The sequence below is a fragment of the Pipistrellus hanaki genome, assembly GCF_964339955.1.
Source record: "Pipistrellus hanaki genome assembly, chromosome: 5".
Classification (NCBI taxonomy): domain Eukaryota; kingdom Metazoa; phylum Chordata; class Mammalia; order Chiroptera; family Vespertilionidae; genus Pipistrellus; species Pipistrellus hanaki.
The window spans coordinates 78,092,654-78,114,179 of NC_140507.1; the positions used below are offsets into that span (position 1 = coordinate 78,092,654).

The following is a 21,526-nucleotide window of genomic DNA, read 5'->3' on the forward strand; positions in this document are numbered from 1 at the left end:
ACCCCTACCATTTGCAACAGTATGAATGGAACTGGGGAGCATTATGTTAAGTGAAATAAGCCCGTCAGAGAAAGATAAATATCACATGATCTCACTCATTTATGGAATATAATGAACAACATAAACTAATGAACAAAACCATATCCAGAGATAGAGAAACATCAATCAGACAGTCAAAACTCAGAGGAAAGGTAGGGGATGGTGGGGTAAGGTGGAGAAATCAACCAAAGGTATGCATGTGTGTAAGACTAACCAATGGACACAGACACCAGGGGGGTGAGGGCATGAGTAGGGAGAGTGGGAAGACAATGGGGGGGGGGGCCAAGAACACATATGTAATACCTTAATCAATAGAGAAAAAATATCAAAAAAAGAAAGGAAAGAATAATGAACATATAAGTGAAAATTGTGGTTAAAGATTTTGCTATAAAATAAAATAACGCAAATGACCTTAGTATCCAGCTATAATTTTGTCCACAGGGGTAGTATAATTTCTTACAGGAAAACAATAGAAAAATTACTTGGGTTGAAAAGTGTTATAAAATATTGAATTATGCTAAAGTAATTTGTGTTAACCTAGGAGATAAATGAGAGTTTCCTTTTATATATGGTCCAAATATTGGATTAAATTGTGTCAGAACTTCTAGCTCTGGGGATTTGCACCCTTTATTCCTGGGCAATTGTACAGCCTAGTACAGTTGTTCCTTGAAGAGCTTACCTGCCAAGAAATCTTTTCAGGGACCCTTTTATGTCCTTGTTCCTGAGACTGTAGATGAAGGGGTTCAGCATAGGTGTGACCACAGTGTACATCACCGAGGCTGTTGCACTTGAGTGTGCACTGTGGGAAGCAGTAGAGCTGAGATAAACTCCTAAGCTTGTATCATAAAATAAGGAGACAACTGAGAGGTGAGACGCACAGGTAGAAAATGCTTTATACTTCCCCTGAGCTGATGGGATTCCCCATATAGAGGAAAGTATCTTAGAGTAAGAGTAAAGGATCCCAGCAAAGGGACCAACAGCCAACAGCCCAGATGAAGAATACATCAGGATGTTGTTAAGGTAGGTGTCAGAACAGGCAAGTTGGACCACCTGATTGACTTCACAGAAAAAGTGGGGGATTTCCAAGTCTGAACAGAAGGACAGCCTCAACACCATTAAGCTATGTAGCAAGGAATTCAAGACACTCATGATCCAGGAAACCAGAACCAGCAGTCCACAGAGCCGGGGGTTCATGATGACCATGTAATGCAGAGGGTGGCAGATAGCCATAAATCGGTCATAGGCCATTACTGTCAGAATAAATTCGTCCAACCCAGCAAAAAGTATGAAAAAATACATCTGGGTAATGCAGCCTTCATAGGTGATTTCTTTGCTCTGTGTTTGAATGTTACACAGCATCTTTGGGATGGTGGTGGAGGTGAAACAGATGTCTACCAAGGACAGGTTGGAGAGGAAAAAGTACATGGGTGTGTAGAGGTGGGAGTCTGAGCTGATGACCAGGATGATGAGCAGGTTTCCCAACACAGTGATCAGGTACATGGAGAGGAAAAGCCCAAATATGAGGGGCTGCAGTTCCAGTGCCTGTGAAAGTCCCAGGAGAACAAACTTTGACATTTGTGTACCATTGCTTGGTTCCATGTGTCATAAGTGACTACCAGAAAAGAGAAAAAATGGAAAACAAGTTTTCATATTAGCAGGCATTTGAAACTGAGAATAATGACATATTTATGTTTCAGAATCAAGAATCTAATTTCCATTTTTGGTGTTTGACTTGGTCCCCATTATGGTATCTCTATTAGCATTTGTCATTAGAATTTCCTTTTCTACCATCTACCTGTTCTTCAAATATATGTTTATTTCTGTTTTATTGAGGATATCACTCATTAATTTAGGAAATATACAGTATATTGACGACAGACCATGTCAGGCACTTTTTAGAGTATGGTATGCTGAAAAACAAAGTCCTTACAAACTAATCATGGAGAAAGAATATAATCAAATAAAAGTAATAAAACATATGCAATGGGGCAGCTGCTATAAACAAAAGTAAATCTCATTAAAGAAGAGAGTGGAGAGAGGGTTTCTTTTTTATAGAGTGTAGCCAAACTTGCCAAAGATAACACTTAAACAGATACCTCATAGATCACTAACTGGGAAAATGAAGCATAAGTGTTTTCCAGGCAAAAGGAACAGGCTGTGCAAAGACCTTGAGGAAGATGATTGTTTAGAAAACCAGGACTCAAAATGAGTCAGAGTATCAAGCAGAATGAACACAGCAAAGCAGGATCAGAGATGTCAGAGAATATTTAGAAAAATGGTCACTTGTGTGCTGCTGTTGTAACTTCAGGTCATGGGGAGTGGCTTGTGCACACTTTGCAAATCTAGGACTTCATTAATCTAGTTGCAGGAGCATCTTGTGAATTGAAAAGGATCTCCTCCTTATATCTCCTCTTGATATTAGAGTCATATTGGAATATATCAATCCAGGCATTGCTCTCAGATTACAACACACACACAGACACACACACACAGACAGACACACACACGCACACACGCGCACACACACAAAATAGCACACCATGGCCTTTCCCCAACTGTTATTTCTGTGTCCTTCTCACACTGATACTATTTAGACTATAAGAAGATACAACTTGCCAAGACCGGTTTGCTCAGTGGATAGAGCATCAGCCTGCGGACTGAAAGGTCCCAGGTTCGATTCCGGTTAAGGGCATGTGCATTGGTTGCGGGCACATCCCCAGTAGGGGGTGTGCAGGAGGCAGCTGGTCGATGATTCGCTCTCATCGATGTTTCTGGCTCTCTATCTCTCTCTCTTCCTCTCTGTAAAAAATCAATAAAAAATATATTTAAAAAAAAAAAAAAGAAGATACAACTCTAGATGTTCAGATCAACTATCTTTTCCAAAAACAATTTAGAAATAGTATATGGATATTCTCATAGTACGCTTCTCATGGACAAATAAGGTTTACAATGCCCACTTTCTGTCTTGTATTTAAAGAAACATGAACAATAGGTTAAACAAACACGCAGAGAGAGAAAGAGCAAGAAAGTGGACATGAGGAAAAAGAGATATTTAGTTAGCTCAGATAGACAACAAGAAAGAAAAATCTTCAGATTCTTGTTGCTTTTCAACCTTAATTATATCCTCCTCAAAGCCAAGAAAAAGGAATAGAGGAGAAAAAGTAAATTTGTAAAAAACACAAAGGTTTTTATAGGTATATGATGTAACTACCCCAAATGAACTCTGACAAAAAAATAAATCAGTAACTCACAAAAGGGAATATATAAAAACAACACAGGGTGAATATTTTCTGCTTTCAAGCAGCAGAAGACTGGTTTTTCCTTTGCATCTTCTATATTTATTTGATCAGTTGGTCTTGATATGATTGATGGTAAATGAGGCAATACTTTTCTCACTTTTCTTATGAGGCATCATTTTTAATCTTAGTTTTAATCTTCATCCAATGTCCAAAGGCCTCTGAAGATGTGATCAATAAATCCTGCACATGCCATGGCAATCCATTCTTCTACACTGAGTAACTTTCTTCATATGATTTAAGCCTGAGCACCTGGTCATACAAACATTTTTTCTTTTGTACACTGACTTTATCACAGTGCCAGGTCCACACAAGCAGGGTTTCACCTGTTTTGTTCGCCTTTGTATTTTCACAAATGTTTGTGAATATATGTGCACTTTTATAGACAAACTTAAATAAATATGAAGTTATGAAGTGAAAAGAATGGCAGGGAGAAAGACACCTGTTAAAACAGAGCAAATTCCAAGCAACTGTATTAAATAAAATTGAGTGGAGCATAAAAGCCTCACGAAAACATGGTATAATAAATAGCAATAATTTAGGGTTAGTAACTTGGATTAGTAATCAAATTGGCAATGGCATAGACATAGAAGACAATCTATAATGTTTCTAGGAATTGTATCACATAGTAAATGCTCCATTGTTATTTCTTGAATGAATCAGGAATTAGGTCTCAGTATATAAGTGCACTGAACCATGGAAAGTCTGCATTTCAATATATTTGGAAACATTGAGTTGTTTAATAAAAGCTGGGTATGTATCAACCTGGAAGGAAATGCAATTGTTCCCCTCCCTCCCTCAGTCACTTTACAAAATATCAGACTAATTGCCTACTCACTCTAAACTGTCACCAGTCCTTTTCATGTGAAATGATAGAACACTGTACATTAATATGTATGGGTGGGCCAAACCATCATAACTAAGTCAAGAGACTTAGTAATAATGAGACAGATCTATTTAAGTAAATAAAATGTGAAACATTTTTATGGCCAAAACATACCTCAAAATCGACTGAGAAATAATAATTTATATTAAGTTTTATTCTTAAATTTCATGGAATTTTTTGTGGTAAAATTGATTAATAAAATTATGTAGGTTTCAGGTATACAATTCTATCATAAATCAGATTTATAGAGTATTATGTGTTCAGCTCTCCTAGTCAAGTCTCCTTCTAGCACCAATTATTCTGTTACACTCTTCCATTTCCCCAACCAAAATCATGTTTAGAAATCATTTAAAAGGCTAATACTGAAATATTAATTAGCATATACAAATAATATTCAAATTAACAAGAGCATCACATATATAAATCTTTGATAAAACTTAGGAAAACTTCAGAAAACAAGAAAAAAATTCTTCCACATCTCTCAGCCTGCAGAAAACTTAAAAAGGTGTCACATTGATCTTTCAAACAGGTAGTTAAGGGGTATTCTATTTTTATTTCTGGAAGAACTGTAAGTATTAAAACATTGGGAAACCAATCTGAAAATAGCTATAAATATTACAAGTACATTTATTCTTTCAGTCATGGTGTATCAATCTCTAGACTACTGACATTCTGAGCCAGATAATTGTCTGTGGTGTGGTCTCTCCTTTACATCCCTGGACTCTATCTACCTACACTTGCCATGTGACTGACAATCATGTCTCTGCATATTGCTCAATATCCCCTGAGGGAACAATATTGCCTCTGGTGGGAAATCAGAATTTTAATGTAACAAATCCAAAATATTTTTAATAATTTTATATAATTATTCACACTTTCAAAGTGTGAATAGCACAACCACATCACAAAATATTTTGTATATATTGTGATAATGAATTAGCATCATCTTAACTTAATGGACAAAAAATCATAATGTATTGTTGAGTAAAAAGGAAGAGTGGACACATAGAAAAAAAGACTGTACAACACATAAAGATAATTTCTGCTGGGCACAGGATACAACTTACGTATTTATTAAATTGCATATAAGTGTGTATGTATCCAAAGCACAAAAGATGTTTTAAAAAAAACTAAAAATTTATGGAGTATAGATTATCAAAAGAATGAAATTAGATTAAGAGTGGTTAAGACATCTGCATGAAACAAAATTAAGAGAGAATCAAATTAATCTATATAAAGACAGATAATAATAATAACTTAATAATTTCAACATGGGCCACTAATTCCAGCTTATATTTCCAATAACTTGGAAAAAACGGAATATTATAAAATATTAAAAATATATTTTTATTTATTTTATAAAGAAAGAAAGAGGAAGAGAGATACAGAAACATCAATGATGAGAGTGAATCAATGATTGACTGCCCTCTGCATACCCCCTACCAGGGACCAAGCTTGCAACCCAGACTGAGCCGGAATCTAAAGGTGACCTCCTGGTTTAAAGTCAACACTCAACCACTGAGCCAAGTGTGCTGGGTATAATTGATTTTAACTTTGGAGGAAAGCAGTATCTAAGCGATAGTTTCTTCTATAAAGATATAGGGTTCAAATATGCTAATGGAAGGTAAAGGTAATCTTTAGTAAATAAAAGAGAATGCCTTCCAGAGGATAGTAGAAGATAACGCCTGTTTTGGAAACAGAGCTAACAACAACAAAAAATGAAAAATAAGGAACAATGGAGATGTGAAACAAGTTGGCAGTCTGTGTGCAGGGTGATTTATTATTGCTGCTTACACAGAACATTCCCTTTCATTCTAGAGAGCAACGGTTCACAAGTGAAGAATATATATGTAACAGCTGAATATTTTTCATTAAGAAAAATAAAAATTCAAAAGCAATGGATCTCACTCATATGTAATCTAAGTAACAAAATAAACAGATGATTGGAATGAATCCAGAGACAGAGAAACATGGAACAGGGTGGAGGCTTGGGAGTGGGTTGGGTGGGAGGTAAACAACCAAAGACCTTGTATGCATGTGTACATAACCCATGGACACAGACAATAGTGGGGAGAACAAAGCCTTGGGCAAGAGGGAGGGGGGGTGGCAGGGGCAGAGCTGGAAGGGGTCAATGGAGGACAATGTACTACTTTCAACAATAAAGTATTAGTTTTTAAAAATGAAATAAAATTTGGAAAAAGCAATGGAGAGAAAGCAATATGATTGACTGAGAGGTTTGAGCCCACACTATTAATAAACACTCACAATTGCCCACATATACACACATGAAGGTATCAAAACAAACAAAGTGTGTGAAAGAAACCTCCAATTCCTGGTTTGGGAGAATGCATTAAAAACAGGAATAAAAATACTCTGACCCCTCTACACAAAGGTCAAGACTTTACAGATGACTTAAAAGAGATTAAACAAATGAATAACTAACCCACAAATATATTCAGGTCACAGAAAATGAAGTCATTGCAAAGTTAAACTATTTAGCATACCTCCTGTTATTTATCATATTTTCTTTTTCATGTGAATTGAATACCAGAGTGAAAGAAGGTCCTGTGAAATGTATGTCTCATGAACTACTGTTATACGGTAATATATCAGGTCCTGGATCTTTCTCATCAATGGAAACATAGTTGAATAGATGCCATGATAAATATAAAGACCTGCCTCACCTGACTGGATATCCCCCCATATCTACTACTCTATTTTCCTACCCTCTGTACTGGCAAAACTCAGTGTACAAATTCTGATTCTACTTAAATCACTTTATGGCTCAATTACCACTTTCATCAGTTAATTATCAGCAATTACTTCAATGTTCACTTCTCCTTTTACCATCATAAATCAGTCATTAATTAGTTAATTAAGCAGACAAGCAGACATAGACTGGTGCCTGTCAATAGATCTCAAGAACATGTGCTTATCTTCACTCTCTCTGACCTTTTTCTGTAGAACTTACTGGACCTCTGAACACACCTGTTTGGGAACTCTGAGGAAAAGGTCTTCATGTGAAAGTCAAACCTCATGGATGGGTGATCCAGACTGAAGCTCTCTGCCCAGACAAGACAGCAGGAAGGAGGCAAGCACAGGTCTCCTAGGATCTCAAAAGCACAAGCAGGTCCCAGCCAGCCCAAGGTCTCACACACTGAGAGACTGGAGATGAGGAGATATTTACAGCTCCCTATGTCTGATCATTAGGTGCATTTCTGTCTTGTTACTGCAACTTCTAATCAACTGATTTCCCTGTGGGTCTGGACAGAAGGAAATGTTTTCCTGGAAATTCCGTGTTCCCAAAAGACCAGCTTAGAATTAAAGTGAGTCCAGTTTTGACTAGTTCATCCTTACAACGTTTGTTGGGTTTCAAAGGATAAACATCCCAACATCTTATCCCAACCCTGATTGAAAATTTTTCCAAATTTAAGACTGAGGATGTAGTATGGATTAGAAAACTTGAATCTCCAAATATTGACTTGTGATAGGGACTTAGGCCCTAATAGCTACAGATAATTGCTATTTTTATTTCAATAAGAGGGAGAGATGAGTTTCTTTGATATAAACTTTGAGTGTATACAATGAGCTTCATGACATGTTAGCCAAAATAATTTGGCATTTCAACTTTTACCACAAGGGCTGCCATTTAGTCCCTCACTGTGAAATACTTGTTAATTATAAAAACATATTTATATTATTTTACACTCTCATCTAACCTTGGAATAGGAAAGTAAGTAGACTCTTCCCTGTAGCCTCCAAAAGAAACCTAGGCCTGAAAGCATCTTGATATTAGCCCTCTAGGGACCCATTTCCTGTTTCTGACCTCAGGAATTTTAAGAGCATGAATGTGTTGGTTTTAAATCTCTCAAATGGAAATCTTACACTAGCATTAAAAAGTGCATACACATTTGTCCCATGAAATTTTCTTCAGGAAACTGAGATCTAGTATCTCAATTTATTTATTTAGCCTCTACTGAGTAAAGGCATTTTGAGTTTTAATCCTTCCTTAAGTAAAATAAATAAATAAATAAATAAATAAATAAATAAATAAATAAGTTTGGAGTTAATCAGCCACTTTTGCAGGTAGAGAATTTCTAGTTGCATAAATGTAAATGTGTTCCCAATTTTGAGGCATTAATATATGAAAAGTAATTCATCATTTAAGTTCATGTCTGCCATTGATTTAAAATCTTCATGTCTAAATTCCTACATCTTTTCAATTTATGTTAATTCAAAATTCATTATTTTCATTTCTATCCTTTTCAAACTTCTCTTAAGTTTTCTTTCAATATAAGTTATGTGTTTATAACTGAATCTGTTTGTGTACATATAAGTGGGTGGTTTTGTTTGAAACAAAAATGTATATTAATAAGCACACACATACATAAACACTTTACCTTGGAACACTTTATTTGGAGTCAATGAAATATGTCCATATACTTCATTTATTGCTTGCAACATGCATCTGAAGTCGTGTTTACTATCCTTATGGTGAATGCTGCAAGCAATAAATGAAATGTATGGCCATATTTCATTGGAAAATTAGTCTCAGGTAAGCAAATGTTTAACAATTAGTATAAGAAATCACAAAAGTTTATTGTGTACTTTCCTGACATATACAGATGGAAACATGAGCCCTAGCCAGTTTGGCTCAGTGGATAGAGCATCGGCCCAAGGACTGAAGGGTCCTGAGTTGATTCCAGTCAAGGGCATGTGCCTGGATTGCAGACTTGATCTCCAGCCCTGGTCAGGGTGCAAGCAGGAGGCAACCAATTAATGTGTCTTTCTCACTTGGATTTTTTCTCTCTGTCTCTCTCTCTTCAACTGTCTCTAAAAATCAAAGGAAAAATATCCTCATTTAAGGATTAACAAAAAATAAAACAAAACATCAATTAAAAACATGAGACATAGACTGCAATTTTTGAGTGCCTTTATTCATCAAATTATAAATTTTAATCATATTCCAATTACATGATGTAATTTTACTTATAAAAAACCTACAAGGAAAAAAGCCAGGATCTGGCACTCTGCTAGTGGGAGGAATCACTTCTACATGGGAAAAAAGCTAACTTTCATGGATATAGGAATAATAGAGTAAAATAAGGCAAGTCACCCTCCGTACACTTTCTTTTCTTTAAAATAGAAGATAAAAGTAGATATAGAAACAGGGTAAACTGATGATATACTGCTTCAAGGGAGAAGGTCACCATGGACCCACACATCATGAATGAGACTCACAACTGACTATAGATTCATAAAGAGACTAGTGGAGTTCAGAAAAGCTCCCCACCACACAAACACACTTGGTAATAATGGCATTATCCTACTTTTTAAAAGCATAATATGCAAAGTAACTGACCTTTCATTTGACCAGTTGATATCATAGACACTAACCACCAGGGGGCAGACGCTCTGTCTAGTAGGTTGGCTTGTTGCTGGGGTCTGGCCAATTGGGATTGGGTGAGATGTGCCTGACAGACCCTGAAGCCCTCCTGGGGTCCCTCTCCAGCCCCAATCATGCACTGGTGGGGTCCATTTGCCTGGCCTCTACTCTCTCACAATCCAGAACCCCTCCCCCCCCCCCCCCCCCCCGCCAGGGGATGTATGAGAGCCGGTTTCTGCCCAATCTTCACCAGTGCATCAATCAGTACACAGCATCTCTAGTATCAAATAATTTGCTTGAAGGATGACTGGTCATGCAACAATACCTTACTAATACAATAATCAAGGTAAGTAGTTATCTGTTGTTGATTATTGCCTGAACTAGGTTTTTTTCTGAATTATAAACTTTTAATTAACTGATAAATATTAAACTTTGTAGCCTTGTAAACAAATAATATGTCTCCCTTTTAAGCACACATGGGACATTGACAAAAGTCAGTTAACTTCTTAGTCACACATTTCAAAACATCAGAAGAAAAAATTAAAATATACTAGGTGTACTGGTTAATATGGCAGATTTTGTAATTATAGAAAACACAATAATTTCAATAAAAAAATGAAAAGTGCTTTATTCAAAGTATTGTCCATCACTAGCTACACATTTCCCTCATCTTTCAGATAATTTGTGGATACTGTACCAATAGAACTTCTCTTGTTTTGAGGCAAACCATTCAGAGACCCAATTTTCTACTTCTTCATACGTTTTGAAGTGCTGCTCAGAAAGTGCATGTGCCATTGATCAGAACAAGTGATAATGTGAAGGAGCAAGGTCTGTTGAATAGATTGGGTAGGTTAATACTTCCTAGGGAAGATGCTTTAACGTATCTTTAACTGCTTTTGAAGTGTGTAATGTGCATTATCATGAAGCAAAAGTACTTTGGTATGCCTTCTGGCATATTCTTGTTGTTTTAAAATTAAAGAGTAGTTCAACTTGATTGTTTGCTATTGGTAGCGATCAGTATTAACAGTTTCACCTGGTTTTAGAAGCTCATAATACACCACACCTTCCTGATCCCACCAAACACAGAGCTTTGTCTTCTTTCCAAAGTGATTTGGTTTTCGGTTGTTAATGGTTGACCTGGATCTTTTGGGATTCTCAAATTAAATCCAGTTTTCATCGCCAGTCACAATTCAATGAAAGAAAAAAAAAAGACTTTTTTCATGCCAATGAAGCAACATTTTACTAATGACTTTTTGGTTTTCCATTTGTCTTTTGTTCAAATGATATATCACCCATTATCCTTCCTTTAAAATATTTCCCATTGCTTATAAACGATTGCAAATAGTTTGCTGAGCAACATTTAATCTTTCTGCAAGTTGTTTTAGAATTTGACATGCATCAGCCATGCGAGCAAACCCAGGGGGCCTTCCAGATAAGGACATGGGAGCAGAGCTCATTTATGACAGCCACGCCCTGCCTAAATCAGTCACCATACCTGAGCCCCTGATACATTAGAAAGGTCAGCAGAGACACCCCCGCTGACCCATAGCTGACTGCAGACTCATGAGGAGACCAGCAGAGATCAGAACATCTTCCCACTACACAAACCCATTGGAAAATAAAGGAATAATATGAAAATATTTACTTTACAGTGGTTTGTTACATAACAATAATAAATTGATACTATAATCAAAGCAAAAATAACTGAGATAAATTATAATAATCTGGTACCTCTTACTTTTGGCATTTGTACTGATATTTGAGGATAGCACTCACAATCATACTGTAACTGCAATACATTTTAGTTAACTTTGTAAAAGTGCCTTCACTGAGGCTCCCTTCCAGGTAGTCAAGACAGAATGGAAGGACATGCATGTTTGTGCAAGAAAATCTACATATAACAGGGCAGGATTCTTCCTTTGACCATAAAGATTGAAAATATTGCTCTCGCTGGTTTACTTAAGTATATAGAGCATCGGCTTGGGGACTGAAAGGTTTTAGGTTCAATTCCAGTCAAGAAAAGGCCATGGATGGGGCTCAATCCCCATTAGGGGGCATGCAGCAGGCAGGAAATTAATGATTCTCCCTCATTATTGATTTTCCTATCTCTCTCTCTCTCTCCCTCTCCCTTTCTCTCTGAAATCAGTAATATATATATATATATATATATATATATATATATATATATATATGTATAAAGGTTGAAGTTATTCCTGAGTAGAAAGATACTTATTGTGTGTTAGTGAGATTGTTCACTCACTTTCCCTTTGGTGGACTTGAAAAAAATTTAGAAAATGGGAAATAGTGAATTTAGAACACTAGAAAGAGTCACATTAGGAGGAAGCACATTCAAAGTTTTCAAGGAGCCCTGGCTTGTATGGTTCCGTTTGTTAAGCATCATCCCATGCACAGCAAGGTTGCTGGTTCTATTCCCAGTCAGGGCACATTTCCAGGTTTTGGATTGGATCCCCAGTTGCAATGTGTATGGGAGACAACTGATCAATAATAGTTCTCTCTCCATATGGATTTTTCTCTCTTCTTCTCTCTCTGTCCTGCTCACTTTTTAAAAAATCATATAGAAAGAAAGTTTTATAGCCAAAACACTGAAATAGTTCATAAAAATTTTATAAAATACACCACATAATCTTTCACCCCAATTAATATGGAGCCTTACACATAGACAGCATATTCTACACTTTATTAAATATACAATTATCATGAAAAACATTTTCCTATAGTAAAATATTGTATGGCAATTTTTGCTTCATCACATTTAAGGTCATCTCTGATTCTAACCATATTAGACCAATCTATCTAGTAAAATGCCTATTTCTTTTAGACTCTTCTTGGAAACATGTGTTTGATAGTCAATATTTCCCAGTGGCTATGGTAAGCATGTGGACACAGAGATGAATAATAGAATGAAGAACATAAAATCAGGAGAACATTCTATAAAACATACTAGCATGTCAAAGTCCACATTATCAAGAAGAGCAGTAAAGATGGTGCTGTAGAAAATAATGATGAACAAATAAATGAAAACTGTGGTCTAAGAGTTACCTCTCAAACAGAATTATGCAAATGACTTTAGTAGACAAGTATAATTTTCTCCATAGGGGGAAAATTCATGACTATTCTCTCAGGAACACATTAGAAAAAATTACCTGGAATGAAATATGTCATAAGATAACAAATTAAGCAAAAGTGATTCATATTAATCTTTGAGATAAAAGAGATTTTACAATGACATATAGTCCAAATATTGGATTAATTTGTGACAGAACTTCTGGCCCTGAGGATTTGAACCCTGCATTCCTGGGTAATTATTCAGCCTAGTGCAGTTAGCTTTGAAGAGCTTACCTACCAAGGAATCTTTCCAGGGCCCCTTTTAAGTCCTTGTTCCTGAGACTGTAGATGAAGGGGTTCAGCATGGGTGTGACCACAGTGTACATCACAGAGGCTATTGCACTTGAGTGTGTACTGTGGAAAGCAGTAGAGCTGAGGTATACTCCTAGGACTGTACTATAAAATAAGGAAACAACTGAGAGGTGAGATGCACAAGTAGAAAATGCTTTATACTTCCCCTGAGCAGATACAATTCTATGTATGGAGGAAAGTATCTTACAGTAAGAGTAAAGGATCCCAGGAAGTGGACCAATACATAACAGCACAGCTGAAGAATACATTAGAATATTGTTAAGAAAGGTGTCAGAACAGGCAAGTTGGACCATCTGATTGATTTCACAGAAAAAGTAGGGGATTTCCAAGTCTGAACAGAAGGACAGGTGCAACACCACTAAGGTATGTAGCGAGGAATTCAGGACACTAATGATCCAGGACACCAGACCAGCAATCCACAGAGCCGGGGGTTCATGATGACCATGTAGTGCAGGGGTTGGCTGATGGCCACAAACCGGTCATAGGCCATCACAGTCAGGATTAAGTTGTCCAACCCACCAAAAACTATGAAAAAATACATCTGTGTGATGCAGCCTTCGTAGGTGATGGCTTTTCTCTGTGTCTGGAGGTTCTACAGCATCTTTGGGACGGTGGTGGAGGTGAAACAGATGTCTACCCAGGACAGGTTGCAGAGGAAGATTTACATGGGCATGTGAAGGTGAAAGTCTGAGCTCACAGCCAGGATGATGAGTAGGTTTCCCAACACAGAGATCAGGTACATGGAGAGAAATAGTCCAAATATGAGTGGCTGTAGTTCCAGTGCCTGTGAAAGTCCCAGAAGAAGAAATTCTGAAATGTGTGTCCTATTGCCTGGTTTCTTTTATTGAGGAATTTGACTACCAGAAAATAGAAAAAAATGAAAAGCTCATTTTCACTATAGCAAGCATTAGTAAGTGAGAATACATGACATATTTATGTTTAGAATCAGGAAAATAATTTTCATTTCTGGTACGTGGTTTATCACCCATTATGGTATCTCCATTGGCATTTCTCAATAGAATTTTCTTTTCTACCAACAACTTGTTCTTTAAACATTGTATATATTGTTGCTTTATTAAAATTATATTTCATGCATTTGAGGAATATATATTGATTATATTATAAACCATGTTCTAGGCACTGTTCACAGTATGGGATGCTGGGGGGGAAAATAAGTCTCTACAAACTAATGCTGAAGAAAGAATATAATTTAAAAAAAAAGTAATATAACATAACCAGTGGTCATTTCCTCCCTGGCTGCTGAAGATCAACCTTCAACATGAATGAAAAGGTATCCGTCTGGACCAAGAAGTTCATGACCAACAGACTACTTCAGCGGAAGCAAATGGTCATTGATGTCCTTCACTCTGGAAAGGCAACAGTACCCAAGACAGAAATTCGGGACAAACTAGCCAAATGTACAATATAAGACCACACTTGGTGTCATCTTTGTGTTTGGATTCAAAACCTACTTTGATGGTGGCAAGACCACTGGCTTTGGCATGATTTTTGATTCCTTGGATTACGCAAAGAAAAATGAACACAAACACAGGCTTGCAAGACATGGCCTATATGAGAAGAAAAACCTCCAGAAAACAGAGAAAGGAATGCAAGAACAGAATGAAGAAAGTCAGGGCGACTGCAAAGGCCAAAAAGTGAGCTGGAGATTGAACAGCAGAAGGAAAAAAGATTCTTGGGTAACTTAATCGGTGACGGTTGTGCATATTTTTCATGAGAGGAATAGTAAACTATACACTTAAAAGAAAAGTATAACCAGTAGTGAAGATGCTATTAAGAAAAGTAAATCACATTAAATGGAGAGAGTGGATAGAGGGTGCTTTTCTTAAAAGAGTTTAGCCAAGACACTTAAGAGACACCTCCAAGAAGACTTACTGGGAGATTGAAGCTGAAGCGTTTGCCAGGTGTGGAGACAGCCAGTGCAAAGGCCCTGAGGAAGATGATTGTTCAGAAAATCAGGGCTCAAAATGAGCCAGAGTGTCAAGGGGAATGAGCACAGCAAAGCAGAGATGATGTCAGAGGATATTAAGAAAAAAAGGTAGTTTGCATGTTGCTCTTGTAGCTTCAAGTCTTGGAGAGTGCCTTGTGCACACTATGTAAACCTTGCACTTTAGTAATCTGGTTGCAAAAGCTTCTTGTTAATTGAAAAGGATCCCATCCTTAGTATCTCCTCATATTAGTCACATTGGAATATATGAGATCAGGCACCTCTGCTGTCAGTTTACAAGGCATACACACACACACACACACACACACACACACACACGCACTCAACAGAATACCATGGCCTCTTCATCTGTGTTATTTCCATGTGCTTCTCACTCCCAGGCTATGAGAAGATACCCGTCAAGGTGTCCAGATCAAGAAGCTTTTCCAAAAAGAATTTAACAATAGAATTTAGATATTCTTATTGTATGCCTTCCATGGAGTTTCAAGCTTGGAGTTTCATACTGCTATGTACATTTTCTGTCCTGAAATATTAAGAAATATAAACAATAGGTTAAATAAACAGAGAGGGAGAGAGAGCAAAAACTGGATATTAGGAAGAAGAGATTTAATTTGCTTAGGAGGTCCCTGAGAGACAATGGGAAGAAAAATCTTCCTTGGATTCTTACCGCTTTCCAACACTAATTATATTCCCTTCAAAGCTAAGCAACAATAGTAGAAGAGAAAAAATAAATTTGTATAAAATACAAAGGTATTTATAGATATACTAGGGGGTCTGGTGCATGAAATCGTGCACTGGGGTGTAAGGGATAGAGAGGATCCCTCAGCCCAGCCTGTACCCTCTCACAGTCTGGGAGCCCTTTGGGGATCTAAGCCAGCTGCCACTGAGGCAGAAGAGGCTCACACCACTACCGCTACACTGACAAACCATGAACCTGGCTTCTGGCTAGCGGTGCTCCCCACTGGGAGCCCACTGTCCACTTGAGGAAAGCTCCTGCGTTGAGCTTCTGACCCCTGGTGGTCAGTGTATATCATAGCAAGCGGTTGAGCAACCTTAGCATATCATTAGCATATTATTCTTTGATTGGTTGAATGGCTGACCTGAAGAACAGACACTTAGCATATTAGGCTTTTATTATTTAGGATGATGTAACTACCACAAGTGAAAACAAACAAACAAAATAAACCTGCTGAAACGGGTTTGGCTCAGTGGATAAAGCATTGGACTGCAGACTGAAAGGTCCCAGGTTCAATTCTGGTCAAGGGTATGTACCTTGGTTGTGGGCACATCCCCAGTAGGGGGTGTGCAAGAGACAGCTGATTGATGATTCTCTCTCATTGATGTTTCTAACTCTCTATCCCTCTCTCTTCCATTCTGTAAAAAAATCAATAAAATATATTTTTAAATAAATAAATAAATGAATAAATAAATAAATAAAAATAAACCAATAACTCACAAAAGGAAATATATAAAAACAACACTATTTGAATATTTTAAACATCAAACAGTAGAAGACTGTTTTGGTCTGTGCCTCTTCTATACTTATTTGATTAGTTGGTTTTAATATGATTAATGGTGGATGAGAGAAGCCCCTTTCTCGCTTTTGTTATATGGAATTATTGTTTATTTTGGACTTTGGGTTTTGACCTCATTTTTGACAAATCAATGGACACAGTCTAATTCTGATTCTGGTCTTCATCCAATGTGAAAAAGCCTTCAGGACATGATCAATTAGTCCTCCACAAGCCATGAGGAGCCATCCTTCTACACTGAGTAACTTTCTTCATATGGTTTAATCCTGACCACATTGTCATGCAAATATTTTTATTGTACTCTGAACGTAACAACACAGTATCAGATCCAGACAAGTATGGCTTCAACTCTTTTGTTCATCTTTTTATTTTCACAAATGTGTGTGCATGTATGTGCACTATCATAGGCAAATCTTTAAGTAAATGTGAAATTGTGAAATGAAAGGCATGACAGGGAGAATGAAACCTGGTTACACAGAGCAAATTCCAAGCAAGTATATTTAATAAAATTGAATGAGCATAAAAAACTAACCAAAATAAGATGTAATAAATAGCAATAATTTAGGGTTAGTAACTTGTATTAATAATCAAATTGGCAATGGCATAGACATAGAAAACAATAAATAATGTTTCTAGAAATTGTGGCAAACAGCAGATGCTCCATTATTATTTGTTGACTGAGTCGGGAATTAGGTCTCAATATATAAGTGCACTGAACCCATGGGAAGTCTACCTTTGAATGTATTTGTAAACATTGAGTTGTTTAATAAAAGCTGGGAATATGTCAACCTGGAAGGAAATGAAGTTGTTCCCCTCTCCCAGTAACATTACAAAAAGTCAGAGGGATTGCCAACTCACTGTTAAGTGTAACAAATCCTTTTCATATGAAATGATAAAAAACTGCATATTAATATATATGAGTGGACCAAACCACCATAATTCAGGTGAATTAGAAGTAATGAGACAGACATATATAACTAAATAAAATGTAAATCATTTTGATGGCTGTAACGTCCCCCAAAGTCAATTGAGAAATAATGATTTATATTTATTTTTATTTTTAAATTTCATAGAATTCATTTGGATAACATTAGTTAGCAAAATCAGGTAGCATTCAAGTAGACAATTCTATTAAACTTTATATGTATATTGTATTGTGTGTTTAGCAACCCAAGTCAAGTCTCCTCCCATCACCGTTTATCTCCGTTACCCTCTTCAACCTGCTCTACCATAATATGTTTAGAAATCATGTAAAAGGCTAAATATGAAAAACCACGAGGCATAGAAAATAGTATTCAAATTAACAAGGCCATCAAATATATGAATCTTTGATGAAACTCAGAAAAATTTTCAGAAAAAAAATTATTTCACTTCTCTCAGCCTGAGAAAACTTGAAAAAGGTGTTGCACTGATGAGGGATGGAATTTGCAAACAGGTAGTAAAGGGGTACTATATTTTCTTTTCTGGTAGAACAGTAAGTGTAATAACATTGTGAAACCAATCTGCAGACAGCTATAAATATTACAAGTACATATGTTCTTTCAGCCATGGTTTATCAATCTCTGCACTATTGACATTCTGGGCCAGATCATTGTCTGTGGTGTGGTCTCTCCTGTGCATCCCTGGACTCTACTTCCACCTTCCATATGTGAATGAAAAGAGCCACATGCTAACCTGACAAGCTCAGGGGAGGCCTGCGTGGCAGTCTTGCAAACTCAGAGACCTAAAATAAACACAAAAGATGGTTTGAAAATTACATATCTAACTACAAACAGGTTATAGTGGGTAGTCATGTCCTAGACCGATATTTCATCTGACAAAGATCAACTTAGATCTTCTTTACTGAGCCCATCTGCCTTCCTGCATCTAAGATAACATATCTGTGAGATGTCTGGGTAACTTGTAACTTCCTTTTTACCCTGGACCCCTCAGGGCACAACAAATGGCCTCAAGACATTCCCTCATTGTTATTGTTATCAAGTTAATTGTCAACTGTTAATTACCTTAGAGTATCCTGTGTCCATCTCTGTAAAAGAAGCTCATGTCCATCATTTCACCTATCCCAGAGGTTTCCCTGCTTCACTCTGTCCCACCTCCCTGATCTATCACCAATGGATTTCATGAAACTCACCTACGTCCCTTTCCTTTGATTACAATGTATAAATATAGAAACATAACCTGCCATTCTCCAGAGCATTATCTCAATCCGTTGAGGTTCTGTTTCCCAGCATATGTAAACAGTTTGGCTCAAATAAACTCACAAAAATTCTTTACAGGTTTCAATGTTTTTTTGGTTTTTTTTTTAACAAAAGAGAAAACAATTTTTTACAAATATTTAATTGACAAAATTCAATACAATAATGTTTTCCATTATATTTTTCTTTCTTTTTTTTTTGAATTAGTGAAATTATTTTTATTTTTATTTTTATTTTTTTATTAAGGTATTACATGTGTACATATCTTTCCATTGCTTCCATTATATTTTTCCTTATGTCATAACACATGATCACATCTATAATAATAAAAGCATAATATGTTAATTAGACCAGACATCCTTCTAGATATCCTTCTGTCCTTTCAGAAAAAGCTGGGGCTGGGAGGGAAACCTGGATCCCAGGTGCCAGAGGGAAGAAGGTGCCTGCAGCTGGGGGAAGGAAGGCCTACTCTTGCATGAATTATCATAACAAAACACCTGCTTATTTCCTCACCAGGTGGTTCATGTGTTTCTCTGCCTGTCTAGTCCTAACAGCAATACTTTGAGTATCAGCAAGACCTTGTTCCTTTCCGAAAACTCTGAAAATCTATATATCTATAGATCACATATTCATTTGTATAATGGATAATAATATGGTTCATTCTTATACCTTTAGTGGTTATGGCAACATTTAGAGTAGGGGGAGGTACTTCATTTAAAACAATAAAGGGAATCATATTTGTAGGCAGCAATAAAACTTTAAGTAGAAGAGGGCAATAGTTAATTGGAAACATAATTAAGCTAAGCAAAACTCCACCCCAATGTGAAATCCCTTTACACAGGGACACCGATCTTACATACATCAATAAGTTAACATTCACCATATGAATAGTTTGCATAGCAATAAATCCATGACTTAAAAATTTGCTTCCTCATACTCAAGATTATCTCTGACTGTAAGGGCTTATTATGTCAAACTATTCATTGAAATTTTTGTTTCCATGTTATCTAGAATTGGAGACATGCATTTGGTTGTCAGTTTGCTAGTGATTATGGTAGGAATGAAGACACTAAATAAGATACAGGATCTAAATGAGAGAACACATCCCAATGACCTCCTATAATACTCACTAAATGTCTACATTCAGAAAGAGCAGGTATGGTAGTGATATATGAAGATATGATGTATAAAGAAGGTTAAACTGTGCTCTTATATTTTCCTTTCCTATGAAATGATATAAATGGCATTGGTTACCAAGTGCAGTTTATTTCCATAGGAGTAGTACAACTCATGATTGTTCTTTTAGTAAAATGAAAGAAATATTACTCAGTATGATAGATTTCATTAAAAATTATCTGTTCTTAAGAAATCCACGCAGTCTCGTCAGATAAATGAGAATTTCATTTCAACCAAGGTTGGGATCAGTTTTGGAGAAGAGAAAAATGACATAGGAAAAGCTGTTAGGTATCACAAAGACAAGAAATCAATAAAGTGATTCAATTAAAACTGTGCAGAAGTCATAGAAAAAGAAACTCCAGGAATGAACAGAGAGAGTAAATTCTACATCCACAACTTCGGGCTCTGAGGCTTTGAGTTCAGCTATCATGTGTATTTCTTCAGCCCTAGAACAATTGGTACATTTGCAGCTACCATCCCAACATGTCTTTTCAGAGCCCTCTTAATGTCATTGTTCCTGAGACTGTAGATGAAGGGGTTCAGCATGGGTGTGACCACAGTGTACATCACTGAGGCTGCTCTGTTTGAGTGTGAGCTCTGGGTAGAAGCAGAGCTGAGGTAAACCCCTAGGATCGTACCATAAAACAAGGAGACAACCGCGAGGTGAGATGCACAGGTAGAAAATGCCTTATACTTCCCCTGAGCTGATGGGATCCTCCATATGGAGGACACTATCTTAGAGTAAGAGTACACGATACCGACAAGGGGACCACCACCCAGTAGCACAGATACTAAATACATCACCAAGGTACTTGAAAAGGTGTCAGAACAGGCAAGTTGGACCACCTGTTTGATTTCACAGAAATAGTGGGGGATTTCAAAGTCCATACAGAAGGACAGTTGCAACACTATTAAGGTTTGTATCAAGGAATTCAGGACACTCATGATCCAGGACATTAGAACCAGCAGTCCACAGAGCTGGAAGTTCATGATGACCATATAGTGCAGGGGGAGACAGATGGCCACATACCTGTCATAGGTCATCACGGCTAGAAGGAAGTCGTCGAGTCCTGCAAAGAATATGAAGAAATACATCTGTGTGATGCAGCCTTCATAGGTGATGGCTTTGCTCTGTGTCTGGATGTTCCACAGCATCTTTGGGATGGTGGTGGAGGTGACACAGATGTCTACCAAGGACAGGCTGGAGAGGAAGAAGTACATGGGTGTGTGGAGGTGGGAGTCTGAGCTGATAGTCAGGATGATGAGCAGGTTTCCCAACACAGTGACCAGGTACATGGAGAGGAAAAGCCCAAATATGAGGGGCTGCAGTTCCCGTGCCTGTGAAAGTCCCAGAAGAAGAAATTCTGAAATTTGTGTACCATTGCCTGGTTCCATGTGTTGGAAGTGATTACAAAAGAAAAAAGATAGGAAAAGTGAATAATTTTTTCACATTAGCAAGCATGAGTAACTGAGAATAAATGAAACATTTTTATGCTAGAGTCAGGAAAATAATTTCCATTTTTGTTGTGTTATCTGTTTCCCATTAATATTTCTCTATTGGCATTTTTCATTAGAATTTCCTGTTCTTCAAACATAATGCATACTGCTGTTT

The 21,526-nt window shown here is 36.9% G+C and overlaps 1 protein-coding gene across 1 annotated transcript; it reads right to left on the minus strand.

The window, feature by feature from the left end:
* Positions 1-714: 714 nt before the first annotated feature.
* Positions 715-21,309, minus strand: LOC311623361 (uncharacterized protein; the record flags this gene model as incomplete). The annotated part of the gene is made up of 4 exons (XM_084885357.1): positions 715-1,640; positions 12,972-13,129; positions 14,468-14,613; positions 20,344-21,309. The coding sequence occupies 4 exons, from the start codon at positions 21,307-21,309 to the stop codon at positions 715-717; spliced, it is 2,196 nt and encodes a 731-aa protein (XP_084741483.1).
* Positions 21,310-21,526: the final 217 nt, after the last annotated feature.